The 18683-nt window shown below is 39.6% G+C and overlaps 1 protein-coding gene across 3 annotated transcripts in view; it reads right to left on the bottom strand.

The window, feature by feature from the left end:
- The window catches only part of LOC126469589 (paired mesoderm homeobox protein 2-like), a 587427-nt gene extending 576674 nt beyond the window's left edge, over positions 1–10753 (bottom strand). For all 3 annotated transcript variants that reach the window (XM_050096709.1, XM_050096707.1, XM_050096708.1), the window contains exon 1: positions 10349–10753. In XM_050096709.1, coding sequence (XP_049952666.1) covers positions 10349–10478 — 130 coding nt within the window. In that variant the 5' untranslated portion in view covers positions 10479–10753. The remainder of the gene's footprint in view (positions 1–10348) is intronic.
- Positions 10754–18683: the final 7930 nt, after the last annotated feature.

Genomic DNA, 18683 nt, shown 5'->3' with positions numbered 1-18683 from the left:
CCGTATTATGCGGACAGTATATCGTGGCAGTCGACCAGGACCGTAAGCAAAGGAGAACTTGGACTCCCCAAGGGAGAGGAGAGGTGCGGGGAATAAGTCCCGCCTCTGTTTCGAGAACTGACATAATCGTCACAGGGGTTGCTGATTCCTTTTGTTGTGATGAGAGTCTCATTCGAAAACCCTTCACGCACGAGGATTAGTCTCTTCGCCCACTTCAAAATAAGAAATAAAAACAAGCAATCCACAACACAAAGCAAACTGAAGTACACAAAGCGTTTGGTAGTGGCTACAGAGCAATGGTTTGATGCAGTCACAGCGGTGGTTCAGGCTCGACCTGTACTTGTGTTTTACGCAACCATAGTTATAAACACACCCCACGTAAAACTGCCATGACACTGTCGGCATGATACTGTATCTCGGCTTGTATTGTAACTGTCTCGCGAGTGACACTGGCCCGTTTAGCTCGCATCGTCTCCAACCGCTTGGGTACAGACTTCGTAGAACTACTTGGTACGGCAATAGGTTAACCTATAGGTCTCCTTTCCCCCACTGGATAACTGGGTTACGTTAGGGACACGCAGGTCGCCGAAGTGGCATTCAGTAGACTGACCTGCACCAGCAATTGCGCCACACGAAATTGTTATTATTGTTATTATTATTACTAAATAAGTTCGTAAAGAATCCTCAGATCGCGGGTCCTACTCGCACTGACTGGTCAGTTTTTTTTTTCAAGGAATTATTTTAGTTGGCAAATTACAAATGTTTAGCAAAGTAGAGTATGAGCAGAAATATTTCATGGTTGAGGTTAGGTTTTGCAATAATTACTCCTTATACTGCTTGAAATAAGTTATCAGCAAATGGTGACCATGACATTAACGTCCTCCGGCTATTTACTACGTTTCGGGGTTTTATAAGTGTAGTTGCGAAACTCAAATAAATGAAGTAATTCAGAGCGGTTTTTGATATGAGGTATTGTCTTCATAAATAAATTTAATTTTGATGTAACTGATGAATAATTCTAGATGTTCATATCACACTGAAAAAAAAAAAATCCCTGCCCATAGAAAGAACTAAATAATTATTTGCTTCTAAAAATGTCCAAAAAGAATTAAATTCTTCTTGCAAGCACACCTGTAGCAGAAGCCGAGTGAAGAGATAATACTCATAACGACAGTGATAACCGAATTATCTTACAGTTCCATACACTGAAGCGCCAAAGAAACTGGTAAAGTCATGCGTATTCAAATACAGGAATCTGTAAACGGCAGGATATGGCGCTGAGGTCGGCAACGCCTATATAAGACAACTGTCTGGCGCAGTTGTTAGATCGTTTCCTGCTACAATAGCAGCTTATCAAGGTTTAAGTGACTTTGAACGTGATTTTATAGTCGGCGCACGAGCGGTGGGACACAGCATCTCCAAGGTAGCGATGAAGTGGGGATTTTCCCTCACGACCTTTTCACGAGTGTTTCGTGAACATCAGGATTCCGGTAACACATCAAATCTCCGACATCGCCGCAGCCGGAAAAATATCCTACAAGAACGGGATCAACGACGACTGAAGAGAATCGTTTAACGTGACAGAAGTGCAACTCTTCCGCAAATTGCTGAAGTTTTCGATGCTGGGCCATCAACTAGTGTCAGCGTACGAACCATTCAACGAAATATCATCGGTATGGGTTCTCGGAGCCGAAGGCCCAATCGAAAACTCTTGATGACTGCACGACACAAAGCTTTACGCCTCGCCTGGACCCGTCAACACCGACATTGGACTGTTGATGACTGGAAACATGTTGCTTGGTCGGACGTGTCTCGTTTCAAATTGTATCGAGCGGATGGACGTGTACGGATATGGAGACAACTTCTTCAATCAGTGGACCTTGCATGTCAGCAGGGGATTGTTCAAGCTGGTAGTGGCTCTGTAATGGCATGTGGCGTGTGCAGTTGGAGTGATAGATAAGACTCTGACAGGTGACACGTACATAAGCATCCCGTCTGATCACTTGCATCCACTCATGTCCATTGTGCATTCCGACGGACTTGGGCAATTCCAGCAGGACAATGTGACACCCAAAATTGCTACAGAGTGGCTCGAGAAACATTCTTCTGCGTTTAAACACTTCCGCTGGGTACCAAACTCCCCAGACATGAACATTATTCAGCATATCTGGGATGCCTTGCAACGGCTGTTCAGAAGAGATTTCCACCCCCTCGTACTCTTGCGGATTTATGGACAGCCCTGCAAGATTAATGATGTCAATTCCCTCCAGCACTACTTCAGACATTATTTGAGCCCACGCCACGTCATGTTACTGCACTTCTGCGTGCTCGCGTGCTCCTTACCCGATATTAGGCAGGTGTACCAGTTTCATTGGCTCTTCAGTGGCAACTCTCAAACTCAAAACTTTGTGGAAACAGTGATAATTTTCAAACGGTTTCGAATTGGGGGTATAATGGCAAGAAGCGTCTTTACACCCCTCCCTCTAAACATAATTTCTGCGTTGGAAACACGCTGATAATTAATCAGTGAACAGAGAGCCAGTGTTTCTTCACCGTGCACCGTGTCTAATTTTAAGCTCCTTTTAATCTTTTCACTGCCAATCCCGTTAACAGACGGGACGCGAATATTTCGGTAGATTGCTGTTCCCGTCATTAGATCGGTACGATTTCTCTCGCTTTTATATACGAAATCACGTATTTCTACTGGTGCGATCTGTTTTCATTATGTTGTGAGGGAGATGGAATTTGTAAAGCAGCCTATAGCAACGGAAGCTGTTCGTTCAGTACGTAAAGAAACGAAAGACATGGCTTCACGTTTTCTTAGGTCGACAAAGTTTTGGGCTAACTAAGAAAGAATTTGTTGACGGTGACAACGGGAATGACGTTACCGATGAGTCAGATGATGATACTGTCTCTGTGCAAGAACAACTACGTCAAACGTCAAGTGAGTACTTTTCGTTTTCATTTAGTAAAACGTATGCTGTAATTACTGTTCGTGCTTTTTTCGATGTTTCTTCATTTTCTGTAGCAGGAAAGAGTTTTTGTTATTTGTTGTAGGTTCAGAAAATGAGGTCAGTGATTGTGCTAAGAATATAGAACCATGAAATGAAATGTCAGTAGTAACAATACCGAAAGGAGAAAAAGAGGAAGGGATATCACATAAAGAAGTTATAAAATGCGAAACAAACTGTAACAATTTATAATTATGGTTTCAAGTTGTGAGTTTTCAATTGTTGAAAGTATAATATTGTACAAGACTGGTAAAGAAAAATTATTTTTTGGTAAACTTTTTTTTGTAAGACCTACAATTCATTAAAATATATGGAACAAACATATATTCAAAGAAGCTGGAAATATGTCCTCCAGATGAAAAAGATTTCAGGATGTCATAATAGTTGTAATCACAGTTAAATATTGGCTAGTCTTCTTAATAAAAAAGTATTAAAAAGCAACCATTCTAAGAAACGGCAAGGTTTACGTGGCCTGCGGTCGAAGTATTGAAGCTAGTGTCACAAATTAACCATAAGAGATGAGCAGTTAAAACTGCGTTATAAGCTGGTTTCGGTGATTATTTCAACACGATGCAAAATATGATTAAATTGTGGGGCTTTTGGAGGTACTGAGTACGTTGAAAGTATGCGTTAATTAATTTTAGGTTTTGCAAAAAATATGGAAGTCTACTAGAGTCAAAATAATTTTTATTTACCAGTCTCGTGCACTATTCTACTTTCAACAATTAAAAACTCACAACCTGGAACCATAATTATAAACTGTTACACTTTTTCACATTTTATAACTTTTTTGTGTGATATCCCTTCGTGTTGGCCTCCTTTCAGATTTTTTAGTAAGTGAAAGACGATCTGGTCGAAAAGGATTACAACAGAACAGAGAAACAAATGTGTTGAGCAGGCTGGAATCCACCTCCAAGGAGTCAGGAGTCAGAAGTCTCATACAGCGTGTCACATCTCCCGCTAAAAGACAATCACGAGCTTGCCAGGTGGTGGTTTTAGTGCTCTTGTTGATTAATACAAGTTTGGTGTGTGCAAAGTATATGTTCGATACCTGCTTAAACATCCATTTTTAACAGACACTAGCAGACCTCCATCATCAAATGAAAAAGGTCGGTTTGGATTGTGGTTCGGAATCCACATCAAACCGACGAGGGCAAGGTCAGTTTAGGCTGAGCCATGATAGACGTGAATGTCAAGGCAAAAAGAACGCTATCACCACTTAGCTTTCTTAAGCTAGAAATATATTTTATTTAATGAACCAATCGTTAACTAAGCTCACATGACACTTATTTCTTATTTTATCTGAATTTGAGACGTTGGAAATTTTGGTGCTGGACTGGGATTTGATTCGGGGTTTGACCCTGTTGACACGTTAAGTTCCATAATTTCGTTGTTTCACTCAAGATTAGAAACTTCTCTATGTCTCCACTAAAGTCAGGAATCTGGTTTCGATTACTGATCTGGCACAAAAGTAGTCGTTATTTAACTTCAAACTCTACCAAGTGCACTCCAAACTACTGGTGAAAAATAATTTTGATTTCCATGGACGCAAACTCGGAGGGAGCTGGAAACGTGGCAGTTGGTAGAGTTCGCAGGTGGAAGCTTGTTGCTTGATATGCTGTTTAGCGATGGAGGTACCAAGTCCAATTCTTCGTACTTTGTCAACAATAACGATAGGTGCCGGCTTCAAGTACTATCCAGAAAATCACATTTTTATCACATCCACACACGACACTCCTAGCTACCGGCCGAAAAAAATCAATAGTTAACGTCTCTTCGTGTTGAGTCAACAAAGACAATATTTGTCGGATTTGACTCTGTCAGCGCAGAACTTTCCATCGTCTCGTTCAAGTCAGATATGCTAGTCCTAGCTACTGGTGAAGAAGAATTCGATAGTAACGTATGTTCGTGACTATGAGTGCCGGATTACACTCTCAGTCAGCAGTGAACATTTAGTAGCGCCGTTTCTATTCAAATATGCGAACATCTCGTTACTGGCGAAAAACTGTCGCTATTTAACGTCTGATCGTGGCTAGAAAACAAAAGCGATAGGTGATTGGTTCGAATAATGGTGGAGCACAATGTATTTTATCGTCATTTATTTTCAAGCTCAAACTTGCTAACTGTTGTTGATGAAAGTTTCGACATTTCACGACTCTACATGCCTAGTCGGCAATGACGATTGGTGTCACGGTCGAGTATCCGACAGGCACCACAGCTTTGCTTAGTTAGCATTGACTATAGGTGCTAGGTTTGAATCCAGATCCAGAACAAGAAGGTTCGACATTTAATTTAAAGTTCAAGCATGTGCACAAGTTGAATGCCATAGATATTTAGTCACAAATCGTGATAGATAACGAGGGTGGAAGGTGACTTTCGAAGTGCACGAGGATCCAAACGTCATCAGGAGTACAGTGAAATTACTAATGATACGCTGTAAGTGTTGATGTTCCCATAGCGCTTGCCGCTTAATCGCGGTTCTGTAACTGTCTCGTTAATGTAAAATCACATGTCATGCGAATGACAGTAGGTCGGCTGTTGGAAATCCTCTTGGACAGCAAAAATACTTTTATTGCCATAATCTTTTGGAATCTAGATTATCTTTAGGAAACACTTATTCATAAAAGTATTTAGTTTTGACTGAGAATTACAGAGTGATTTGTGTAACAGAATTGTGAGTGTTATTCCGTTTTATATAGTCAAACGATTGTACCACGAAGAGATTAGAAGACTTGCACGAAAGCTACGTTATGTTGGCTAGATGCAAAGAAGGTAGAACGTAATTACGGTCGAAATGGCTCTAAGCACTATGGGACTTAACATCTGAGGTCATCAGTCCCCTAGACTTAGAACTATGTAAACCTACCTAACATAAGGACATCACACACATCCATACCCGAGGCAAGATTCGAACCTGCGACCGTAGTAGCCTCGTGCTTCGGACTGAAGCGCCTAGAACCGCTCGCACAGCGGCCGGCAATAACGGTCGTTTGGATACATTTGAGCATGATAGTACATATGCTTTCAACTCACAAAATATGTCAAGTCGAGAATGAACGTTTAAAAATGAATCTTACCGTGTCGCTCAGCTATATTTTACGAACTCTTAAGAGAGCGTAACAATTCACATTTTAATGTTTGAAGGTGAACGTAGATAAAATGTAATAAACGTGTTACAAAACATATGTAGAGGAAAATAGTAGTTAGGTGGTTGTAATAGTAAGTAGAAAATGAGTAGGAAGTTCTTCCTATGCTCCTTTGTACAGCTCGACTTTAATGACGACACTGTCGACAGAACGTTAGGTTTTAATCTTTCTTCTTCTTCTGTCTACAGCGTCCATATGATCTATGTGTGTGGTTTCCTGGTTACCTGTTTCAGTCTCAAACTACTTATTTTATTTATTTGACGATAATTACGGGATTCAGGCCCTATCTGAGGAGCGCCTATATAAAAATAATACATTACGGATGAGCCTTTCATTATAAAGATACAAATTTTGTATTATATTATAACAGCATTATGCTGCCATTAACTTACGTACTAAACTATAGAAGATTAATCCTTACAAAAAGCAAAATATGGTATGAGCTAGAAATAACTATGTAATCTGTAAGGAAACGACTTTTATTCGTCACGGGAATGAAACAGGTATCATTCGTTCGAAGGCAGTGAAAATGTGCAGAAGGAATAATAAATATAAACCGCACCATGTGAATAAATACAAAAATCAATATTCGTTTCTCCAGAGAAGGACTTCTCTTTGATTATTTATTTCACGCAGCTATGAAAACAGCGGCGTTTAGCTTATTTCTTCGCTTAAGATCAAGTACAGGTACGGGGCAATATGGGAAGCGGTGCTATCGACACATTACAGAGTGCAATATTTAACGAATATCTTTGTAATGGGTCCCACTCGTTACGAATTAATTTTACACAGGAACGCCTGAAAATGGGGCTGTGATTCGTAAACTAGCCGCGAAGAAAATGAAATATAATAAAACAAAATAAAAACTTAGTGTAGCTGCAGTACAGCTATGTATAAAATAAATACATCATCAGCTAAGGACACGCAATTAGAATTCTCCGTCGAATTTAGTGCAGGTCATGAAGTATGTATGTAGATACTTAACTAATTAATTCTACATAAAGTCACCATGAAAAATTGATGATGTGACTGTATTGACATTTGAAGCAACTAATATAATCTGCCTGACACATTAGCTCAATAAAAGATCGTTGACCCTAAAAATCTGGAAATTTAAGATTCAGCGTCACCTGAGGAGTAAACTTGCAGACGAAACTATGTCCACCTGAAAAAAATCGTAGATGCATTATTGTCGGAATTCCCAATAAACTGCACATCTGCCGAAAGCGGCTAGTGTAGTTATGGCACAGGGCGAAGGAAGGGAAGAAAGTACTACATCTAATTCACTGTTGGCAGTATGCAAGAATTTTAGCGGTTTTTGCTTAATGTAAGATTAAATGGTAAGAACAAGAGTCCAGTGTCTTAACACCACAGTACCCATCTCGGCGCAAAAATGAAGTCATGACCATGATGAGAAAAGAATAAATAAATCACGCTCTAGCAAACATAAACATTAAAGTAATTACAGTAGTACGTGTTGGTTCACCAAGAACGATATATTGCCAAGAGAACAGACACTGATAAGCGAAAGGGAATTTCTTTAGAGGAAACCTCTACGGCACACGTCAAAGCGAAAATACATCTGCAGTGTGAGTTATTTTTTCAACATTCACCACCTCTGTCAGAGTCAACAATAGCAATTATCTGTGTTTCATATTTAAGGGCTCTTCTTCCGCGTTATTCATTCACTTCTCATTTATATCTTAACCACATAACGCCAGAACAATTATGTTTGTTTCTTTTTGATTTGACCTATCACTTACTGTACGTGGCTCAGTCACTAGATATAGAACACCCTTTCAGAAGACAGGTTTGAAAACGGAAATGAACAGCAAGCAGTTCGTCGTGATATATCATCTCACCGTAAGTTCGGAGAAACCTAAGAAAACGAGATCACTGATGCACAAACTACGATTTATTCATGCGGTTCCTGAAATGATAACAGGGGATTAATCACAACTGCGCCCATTGTTACACGTGGGATTAAATACGAAAGGCTTAGTCCTGATGATTATTGCTAACACGATATTTAGTTTACGAAATATTCTGAAGAAATTATTGAGTGACGAATGCTAATTGGATGAAGATCTATAATGATTTTAAAGAGCAACTTTCATCAAAATGAGCCCATGGAAATATAATGCATGCTAATGCTCCAGAAGAACTGAAACGGTATGTATTGCTCCAATGGATTTCAATTATAATATGCGTATCTGACGTACTCATTGTGTCTGCACCAACGATTTGTAGTAATATTATTTTTTGTCAGATGATTCTGTTACTGAATAATGATAACGGCGTGCCAATAGCTAATGGTAAGATGCGAAAAAGTGATTTGGGAGCTCTTGAACTACACATAATATTTAAAGGGGTGCGGGACGACTGCTTCTATTAAATCTTAAGTGGGAATGAATATAAACTTGTTTTAAACAAGCCATAAATTCAAAATTTAGCTAATTAAGGTTCTTTGACACTGACTTTCTGCCGCAAATCGTTGATAAAATCCAAAGATCTGTCCTGGTCCTGAAAATAGGCTGAAACGTACTGTTGACAAGCACATTCTTGTTTTAGTACTTATTTGATGCTTGTAACTCATTCGTCGCTGACATTTATGAAGCAGTCAAATACACGACGAATACAACGCAGTGAAAAACGACTGAAACACTTTCAGAGTCTAATACTTGGTATAGAGGAAACTGCAAAGTGTTTCAACTTGGGCGGATAGAATTTACTGTGGAAATCTGTTACACATCGCCCTGTTGTCTGCGACAAGCGTGTCGCACGTGATTGCCACCAATTATGTTCCCCCATAATAAAACTATTTCCTTACAACTAAGATAGTCCCTCACAGAAGGCTCCTTCGTGCTATCGCGAGTCTAAGAGCTGACGTGCTGTAAAAATGCTTGCAATTACATCGACAAAATCGCCTGGTTGTTTACAGACAGAGGAAAGGCAGAGAGACAGAGACATCCTTTCCTACCTTGCAGTGTCATTCAACAATGCGAAAACTGCTCAAAAAATTATTTCGTTAATCATAAATAACATGTAAATACGCAGGAAAATTCCTGACCTTACATACTATGCCTGGTTATCCTTTACCGAAGTTTCATATTCAAAAGTTACACATACCACAACATTTTTATTATCACTGAAACAGAATTTTCAGGTTTATATACGACAGTAAATGCTATGAATGCGTAACAGGAAAAATAAGTGTAGCTTGCTTGGTTATCGACCAACGAATTAGCACATTAATGTGTGAAAACTTGTGCGGAGTGTTGATGATTTGCGATTGAATGTGTTGCCAGGAGTCCACAAAATACAATTTGACATGAACAGCCTCCTGCGTTTACACTAGTGCCTTTGATGAGTTCTTCCACGTTGAAACACGCTCAGCTATTCTGATGGGCTGCACTTAAGCATTCATTTGAAGACCGGTTAACTATGGAAACTGAACAGTAGTGAAAACAAAATACAGGGATGTTTGATTTCATTCAGTGTCAGCCAGTGTGGTAAAATGTTAACTTTAGGACGCTGTTGCAACCATAATAATTATTTATTTTCTTCTCTTTTTTTAAAAAGCTCGATACTTGTTAATCATTATGTTATAGCTTTGCGCGTACCATTTGTATATTTACGCGCTGTAAAATAATACAATACATAAATATATGGAAATACATGCACATTGTTGCTTAATTTACATTAGATGGTTTGAGTTAAAATACAGCGCCAGGAAGGAGTTTCTTTCAGTTGTCAGAATATGTTACTTGCGACGTGTACTCAATGCGGAAATTAACCAAAGCGCTTATCAGCCATTAACATATTTCTAAAACGAATATTCACTAGGCTGTTTTGTATGTGTATTCTCAAGAAACAGATTGTAGGCTTAATCGTTTTCTAATTGGATAGTTCTGAAAATTGACTTCATTGCTCCTTTTCTTAACAGTTAACGTTAATGATTAACACTATTTTACGAATATGAGTTGACAAATGTAATTTCAAGAAATAGAAAATCGTTGAGGTGCATATACGTGTCAATTTTTTTTTCTCTGCTGGTGCCTGCACAATGTACGTCTGTTGTAATTTACTTGCAGTACTACTAAGATGATACCAGGCGTTGGAATGTCGTTCACGGGAAAAATCCGCTAGCTATTTAATTAGATACTCTGTAAATTTAAGGTATTATCTTACCTGTATTGGTGGGTTCGTTTCTTCGTTTGTCGCACTCCAGCGCTAGCAAATTGCTCACGGAAAATCGTCTCGCGTTGTCGGTCGCTGATGATGCCGCATCTTGCAACAACATTCCACTGTAGCTCATCATCTTGCCTCTGCGTATTTTACGACTTACTGCGGCATGGCTCACGGTTTAGAAATTACAAAAAAAGTTTTCGAGGCTGTCGGTTGCGAAAGAAACGAACTGTCATACGAGTTCGAACTAATCAGTCTTCCTTCTCGAAGAGTAAATGCCAAACCACAAACGGACGAATGTCTGTGAGAGATGTGGTAATACGCGAACGATTTATGCAGTGTTGTCAGTGGCGACAAGTGATTCGTCAAATTACTGAAATGTAGCGAGCTGGTCCGATGCACCGAAGAGGCAGGCGACCGAAGCGGTTGTAAGGGATACGAGTAGGAGTTGCGACGGTGATATCCTCCCCCACTCTTTTGGGCGCCTAGGCTCCGCCCCCCTTCCCAAACACGTGCTCCTGGCCACAAAAACAGTATCAACCGCCCCTCTCTCCCCTTTTCTCTCATCCCTCCTTTCCGCGGCAGACACGCTGAACCATAGAACACGCCTATAGGCATATTTTCTAATCAGCGCATCAAATGGAGTTGTAATAAATTGCTAGATAATTCACCTGCGGAGTGGATCTGCTTATTGCTCGGCGTAAAGAGGCGCTTCAACACTTCTGTTGCAGGCACAGCTTAGGTACGGTGAGGTATGCCGTCGGGCGTCAGACGCCGAAACGGGGTGAGTGGTGACGCTGTATCATAACAATGACGTTTCGAAAATTCGGTTACTTTTACTTTCAATAGAGTATTTTCGTAGTCAACCGTAGTTCTTGTACGTAGCCTTAGAGCACCGTTGCAGGTATGACAGTCGATTTTTCTCTGGTATGTCCTTCGTGTACATATCGTATTGTTGTACGAGTGTGTAGTGTGATCCACTAAGGGGTTTGTGTACATAGCAGGGAAAGTCACAAAGCTGTAAAAAAACCGCTCATACTACTCCTTATACTCCTCAAAGATAATAAAACTATTTAATTTGTGATCTGTAGAAGAAAGTTATTGACAAAAGACTAACCGAGGAACACTAGAGAAAAAAAAAAGAACAAATCAAATCTGATTTTGGGAACTGGTCGCTGTGTTAGTATGTAGATGTAATTACCAAACAAAAAAACGATCGAAACGATTATGATGGCATTTACTCCACTGCCTGCATATAACTTTCTTGAGCATACAGCCATTTATTCGCAATGTAACCACATCAAAACATTTCAAGGTACGGTACCATGGCTTCTGATAACTGATGGTACGTGAATCGGTGTATACTTTGCTACCTAATTTATGCTCCTAACTATTTTACGTGCACACATATAGGAGCAACTACGATACTTCAAATGGTAGTTTCCACATTTTAGTGTCATTCTGGAACCCTCCAAAAGAGAAGTGTTATGATATGGTGCTTTTATAAATTTGGAGTGAAGCTTATTAGAAACAGAAGTGACGAATCTGCTAGATGTCCAGGCTAAGAGTGACGACAGGATGTAATTTTTCGGATCCGCTATCTGATGTTTACATGGTGAAGCGAGTCAAAATGCTGAGGTCGCGGGAATGAGTCCCGCCTTAGAACACTGTATGTCTTTTGTGGCAAACGGGGCTAGATCAATTTGAGGACTAAGAAATACCGAAAGTAAGAACTAATGAAGTTGGTGTATGGTTACATCGTCAAGAATTAACTTTTTTCTTAAAAGCGGAAATTTGCACTGAGCCGGAATTTTGGATCCTCACATTTAACACACCATCTGCTTATTTTTGGAAAAAGTTTCACCGCAAATCGCAACAGTGATAGTATCCCTATACTTCTCTATTCAAGAGTTCTCCAATGTTGTTAAAAAATTACACAGTTCAGTTCTGGCAAGTAAAATAGTTAGATATAGCCATCGGATAGATAACTATTCTCTCCTTTGCTTAGCAGTTCTTGTCAAGAACATTGTTTCATCATCTTGAACACTTGTTGGAATATTATGGGAACCTCGCTACATTGAACAGTGTGTGTGTGTAAGCTATGTTTGAGGGTTATCCTCTCCATCACAGTCTGCAAGCCTCCTTAGGGTGCGTGGCGGAGGGTACTTTTTGTACCACTAACTGAGCCCTCCAGCTCTGTTCTACCCGCGAATAGCGCGTGGGAGGAATGACTGTCGGTAAACCACTGTATTGACTCTAATTTCTCGAATTTTCTCCTATTGGTCATTACGCGAGTCCTACGTGGGAAGAAGCAATATGTGTCCGACTGCGCCGGCCGTTGTGGCTCAGCGGTTCTACGCGCTTCAGTCTGGAACCGCGCGACCGCTACGGTCGGAGGTTCAAATCCTGCCTCGGGCATGGATGTGTGTGGTCTCCTTAGGTTAGTTAGGTTTAAGTAGTTCTCAGTTCTAGGGGACTGATGACCTCAGATGTTAAGTCCCATAGTGCTCAGAGACATTTGAACCATTATTTTTTTTTTTTTTTTTTTTTTTTTTTGTCCGACTCTTCGCGGCAAGTGCTCCCTCGCAGTTACAACAGTAAATTTCTCCATGATACACAACGCCTCTCTTGTAAAGTCCGCCAATGGAGTTTGTTGAGCATTTCCGTAACTCTCTCATGCTGGCTAAACGATCCCGTGGCGAAACGCCCCGCTCTCAGCTGGATCTTCTCTCTCCCTTCTATCAGTCTTACCTGGTAGATATTCCAGATTAATGAACAATACTCAAGAATCGGTCGAACGAGCGCCTTATAAGCCACCCACTTCGTGGGTGAGTTAAATTTCCTTAAGATTCTATCTATGAATAGGTATGGGTGTATGTGTGTGTGTGTGTGTGTGTGTGTGTGTGTGTGTGTGTGTGTTGTTCTTAGCGTTAGTTAGTTTAAGTTAGATTAAGTAGTGTGTAAGCCTAGGGACCGATGACCTCAGCAGTTTGGTCCCATAGGAACTTACCACAAACTAAAAAAAAAATAATTGATTCTTGTATGTGATTTTCCCACTATTTGTTTTATGAGGCCATTTCACTTAAGGTCTCTCTGGATAGTTACTTCTAGATATTTTGCAGTAGATATTATTATTACCATTAGAGATGACACAGTGATTAAGTAACTGGACTTGGACGGGAGCGAAATCAAGTTCGGCCATCCACATATACATTTTCAGTGGTTACTTCAAATCACTTAAGGCGAGCGCCAGCATTGTTGTTTGAAATTGCTGCGACCGACATTCTGTCTTATTTTTATAAAACTGAACAGATTTTTCATCCGTAATAATCACGCTGTCAACAGGACGCTTGATTCGATTTTTCTCCCTATCCTTCTCTACCTACAACCTATTCGACTTTACTTCCTCCCTTCATCGTTATCAGTGCCTGGGAAGAATGATTACATTTACTTAAAATTCAAGTCAGTGGGTTAGATCTCTTTTAAGAACAACGTATGGCAATGCAAGTATTTTCATCACGCAAACGACAGATGCACGCGAAGATCAACGCCGTTGGGGCTTTATAAAATATGCTAATGTTATCTACGTGTCAGCTGATGACAGTGTATGCTTCTTAAACACGCAGACCTATCTGTCAACTAAAATTACTTATACACTCTTATTCCCGTCTAATATTAAATCGATTGCTGAGCCTGTTTCTTGGAACATTGAAACACACTTGCCGTCTGCATATTGATGCCTAGATTTTCTTATCATTTGCCGGCCGCGGTGGTCTAGCGGTTCTAGGCGCACAGTCAGGAACCGCGCGACTGCTACTGTCGCAGATTCGAATCCTGCCTCGGGCATGGATGTGTGTGATGTCCTTAGGTTAGTTAGGTTTAAGTAGTTCTACGTTCTAGGGGACTTATGACCACAGCTGTTGAGTCCCATAGTGCTCAGAGCCATTTGAACCATTTTTCTTATCATTTGGATATCTATTGGTTATAGCTTATGGGTATTTAAATAAATATCTGTATCACCAGAAACGATGTTATGAGATCATATTTACTTATTTGAATTTTGTAGATAATAAATTTCTGTCATAGCAACTTATATGGTTATTGAAAGCCACTTCCTCAAAAATATTGCTACATATTTCACAACCATCATTAAATAAAAATAAAACCTTATCGAGAACCTGTATCTTAAATCAGTATTTATTGCGTGAAATTGAGCCCCTCTTAGTGGTCGTAAAACGACTGTGAAACTTTGAACAGAATGAAACACTACGGAAATGCGTTCTATGCGTAACTGTGGAACAGTTACCGGTTACGTGTGTTTTTGCATTGGCAATATTATGGTGTAAATAAGTACCTGATGGGTTGCTCATTAAAACCGTATTTGCGCGACCGAGAAATTATGTAAGTTTTATATCATTGCAGCATAATACAAGCTGCCACAATTTCAATAATAGTAAAATTAAGCAATTCATATTTAATATTCATGTACATACGGACAATGCAAAGACTCTGGTCTATGACATTACAAAGGACAGAGAAAAAACTAGATTTCTATGCGTTGTTTTCTTTATGTACGGCAAATGTACTTCTCCAGCGGAACACCCCAAGATAAAATAGGCGATCAACAGGACCTAATGAGACATCAGATGAAATGATTGCACTGGGGAAGGTAGTAGATTGCTTTCGTGGAGAAACTGAAGACTAATATTGTCAGTTATAGTCATTTACATAGTCAGAAGTCAGATAATTTGATCTATACCAGCTAGCAGAACGTATTGAGCCAAGTATAGAGTAATATGCAGTTACCACGTCATATGAATGTCTGCTATTAAAGAGTGACAGTGTATCTAGACTAAAAATAAAAAATCGGTCTGTGATAATATGTGCCATTTCGTTCACTCCAGAAGGGATATATTTTGCGCGCAATGACCGGTGCAAGCAACAAATCACGAGCATTGTTGATCCTGCGAGAGGACAATGATATTACCATTGAACAATCAATATAAAACTTTTAACAAAGGTGTACCGGCGCAGTTAGAGAGTATAGTTTGATTACTAGAACTGTACAACAATCTTGTGAAGCTTCCACTTTTCCGACGAAATTTAAAGATTGGTTACCGTCACTGGTCTTTCAACTCACTAAATAAAATATAAAAAGTCAATGCTTCAGTTATTATACAGAAAAACAGTAAACCGGGCAAAGCGTGTAACGTCATTCGATATACAGTGATGGGTCGAAATCAGGGTGTTTAGAAACGGAACCATATGACCGATTCTTTCTTTATTCGCACGTGATCCCTTCATCATATAGTAATATCCTATGGTCGTATTTTGATATGGCACATAATTACCATACAAAATAAGTTGTTTCATTATACAAATTCGTAATTGTTTGACAAAAAGTGAGTACAGATCAAAGAACTATAAAGCCATATTCTGCGTACATCATTAAATAAAAAACATGATGAATATTCTAGTTACATGCATCAAGTTAAATTGTCAGTAACAATAGATTTTATCTGATGTTCAGCGCGTCATGAAAGTTTAATTTCTATTCGAAGTGTTAAATAATTATTTCTATCTTCATTGGGGCGATTAATAGCAATGGAAAATAAATATGAGTACATTGGGTGGCAAAAGAGCAGTTGTATCTTACGGTGTTCAAATAATATTCGAAGCTGAATTTTCACAGTATAAGCTTATACATTGTATTTGCTCCATGAATTTTCATGTTGTTATTATGGACTTCCATTAACTGTGTAACTTACTTTCAGTAGATATTTCATCAACAGATCGTAGATAGTAGCATTTACTCTCTGAAAAGATTTCTGGTTGACCCCATGTGATGCAGTCGGTCGCTCCTCGTGACCGTTTTCTGATAGACCAAGATTTTCAAACACTTACACGTGCACCCTTGACGAACTACCATTTACTGTTCGGTAACTTCGTTGATACACCATTGAAATACAGTAAAGTATCGTCACCTACAACAGTTATGTTCACACAGCGAGATATATATCCTTTCTTTCAGGAGTGCTAGTTCTGCAAGGTTCGCAGGAGAGCTTCTGTAAAGTTTGGAAGGTAGGAGACGAGGTACTGGCAGAAGTAAAGCTGTGAGTACCGGGCGTGAGTCGCGCTTCGGTAGCTCAGTTAGTAGAGCACTTGCCCGCGAAAGGCAAAGGTCACGAGTTCGAGTCTCGGTCGGGCACACAGTTTTAATCTGCCAGGAAGTTTCATATCAGCGCACACTCCGCTGCAGAGTGAAAATCTCATTCTGGAAACATCCCCCAGGCTGTGGCTAAGCCATGTCTCCGCAATATCCTTTCTTTCAGGAGTGCTAGTTCTGCAAGGTTCGCAGGAGAGCTTCTGTAAAGTTTGGAAGGTAGGAGATGAGGTACTGGCAGAAGTAAAGCTGTGAGTAGCGGGCGTGAGTCGTGCTTCGGTAGCTCAGTTGGTAGAGCACTTGCCCGCGAAAGGCAAAGGTCCCGAGTTCGAGTCTCGGTCGGGCACACAGTTTTAATCTGCCAGGAAGTTTCATGGTATTGCCTTGTTTCTGCACTCCAGACAGGTTAAACGTAGTCCTCCCTCCTTTCCTTCCTTCAGATATCTTTCACATCTATTCGTATACATCCAGTTTCTACGATTCGCTTCGATCTTAGCATCCAGGAGCGTAAAATAGTTGACGTTTTGCTGTAATGCAAATTAGTCTTTCCTCCAATACTCGCACTGGTAGCTCGCTTCAGAAATAAACATTTCCCGTTCTTTTGTTTCCGTTACGTCATGAACTTTCGTAGCTTCAGATAACTTCTAACACAAAATCATCTTTAGCAATACTGTGTTAAATTCTTATCCAACTTCTTTCTGAATGTTTCTTTCAACAACTGTATTTGCAACCGAAAACTGTTACTTTATTGCAGAAATATGTTCCTTGGCCATGTGAGCCATCTTCAACCAGTTTTCTACTATCAACAGGAAAGCCTAATATGGATAGATATTAACGCGTTTGCGCCGTCATTATAAATATAAGTGTGTAAACCTCTGTTGACAATGATAATACTCATTTCTATTCATTATAGAAAATCAACTGACGATGCGCGAGATAAGCATGAAAACATATATGAGTAGTAAATACCACAAATTTCAGTTGTAAAGACGGTTAACTGCTTAAAGAAACATTCACACCAACATCAAATAACATTTCAGGAAAGGTGCAACCATACCATAAGACTATTAAGGATAGATTTTAGACAGTGGCCGCTCGTGATTATACATACTGGGTGTTCACAAATTTTTAGATTCAGATAAATATGAGTGTGTGAAATTAATAGCATCTGCTGTATAACAGTTATGCTTATCAACAAGTTTATACACCTACAGCCAGTAATAATAATAACAGTAATAATAATAATCATATGCATAGCTTGTCTGAAAAAGAAAGAATTGCGTTTGAGGAATTTTGTTGTTTTGTACATAATTAAGTACAGTTTAAGGTAAGAACGAAATAATGTTTAAGTTTTCGCTACTCCCCGTTTCGCATTTTTGTGTAAGAGGAGTTTTCGCTCTTCTTTATTTTTTTGCAAGATCCTTAACGTGTGTATTATTCCACGAATTAACTTTCGGGACATTCTTACGTTGGACCTACAGAACAACTTACGCTTATAATATACTTCTTCATTAAATGTTCTCTTGTAATCACGCTTATTTGATTTCGTCACTTTCTGACTCAATGGATCTGGTGTGGGAGGCCTTAGTTTGTTTGTGACTAACGTGTCCTGGTAATTTTCTTCTCTGCTGGCACAAACATGTTGACACTACAGACGAAAACCGATTCCAGAACAGTAAACAACAAACACGAAAATGCCGTTTGCGGAAGCGATTAAATTCAGGTAGTAATGTCTACCAGCATGGTCGCTTGACTAGAATACAAACTAGGCGCTGAGAACCATATGGACCAAAGGTACACTACTGTCGATCCAACATTTAAGTGAATATTACCAGTGAGACAGTTCGTGAATGTTTATGTATACAGTGTGTGCCTACAGCACAGATAAACCTGACCCTGACCCGCCCAAAGATCAACAGATGTCGGAAGCATGAATAAATGCCACAATCTCAGAATCGAGGATGATGCACTTTATGGTTCTCAGCGCATCAAATATATGGTAAAATTCAAAACTTAATAAACTATATCTCATTCACAGACCCAAAAATGATTTTTGTATCAGTATAACTGTAATATATACTGACATGTGATATAATTTTACTATACAGTGAATGAATTGGCATATCTGAGGAGTGTGCTACCATCTAGTGGGATTTACACGGAGCAAACTGGGAT

This window comes from Schistocerca serialis, chromosome 3 (assembly GCF_023864345.2).
Source record: "Schistocerca serialis cubense isolate TAMUIC-IGC-003099 chromosome 3, iqSchSeri2.2, whole genome shotgun sequence".
NCBI lineage: Eukaryota > Metazoa > Arthropoda > Insecta > Orthoptera > Acrididae > Schistocerca > Schistocerca serialis.
The sequence above is the reverse complement of the archived record's forward strand: the minus strand, read 5'-3'. Positions and strand labels throughout refer to the sequence as shown.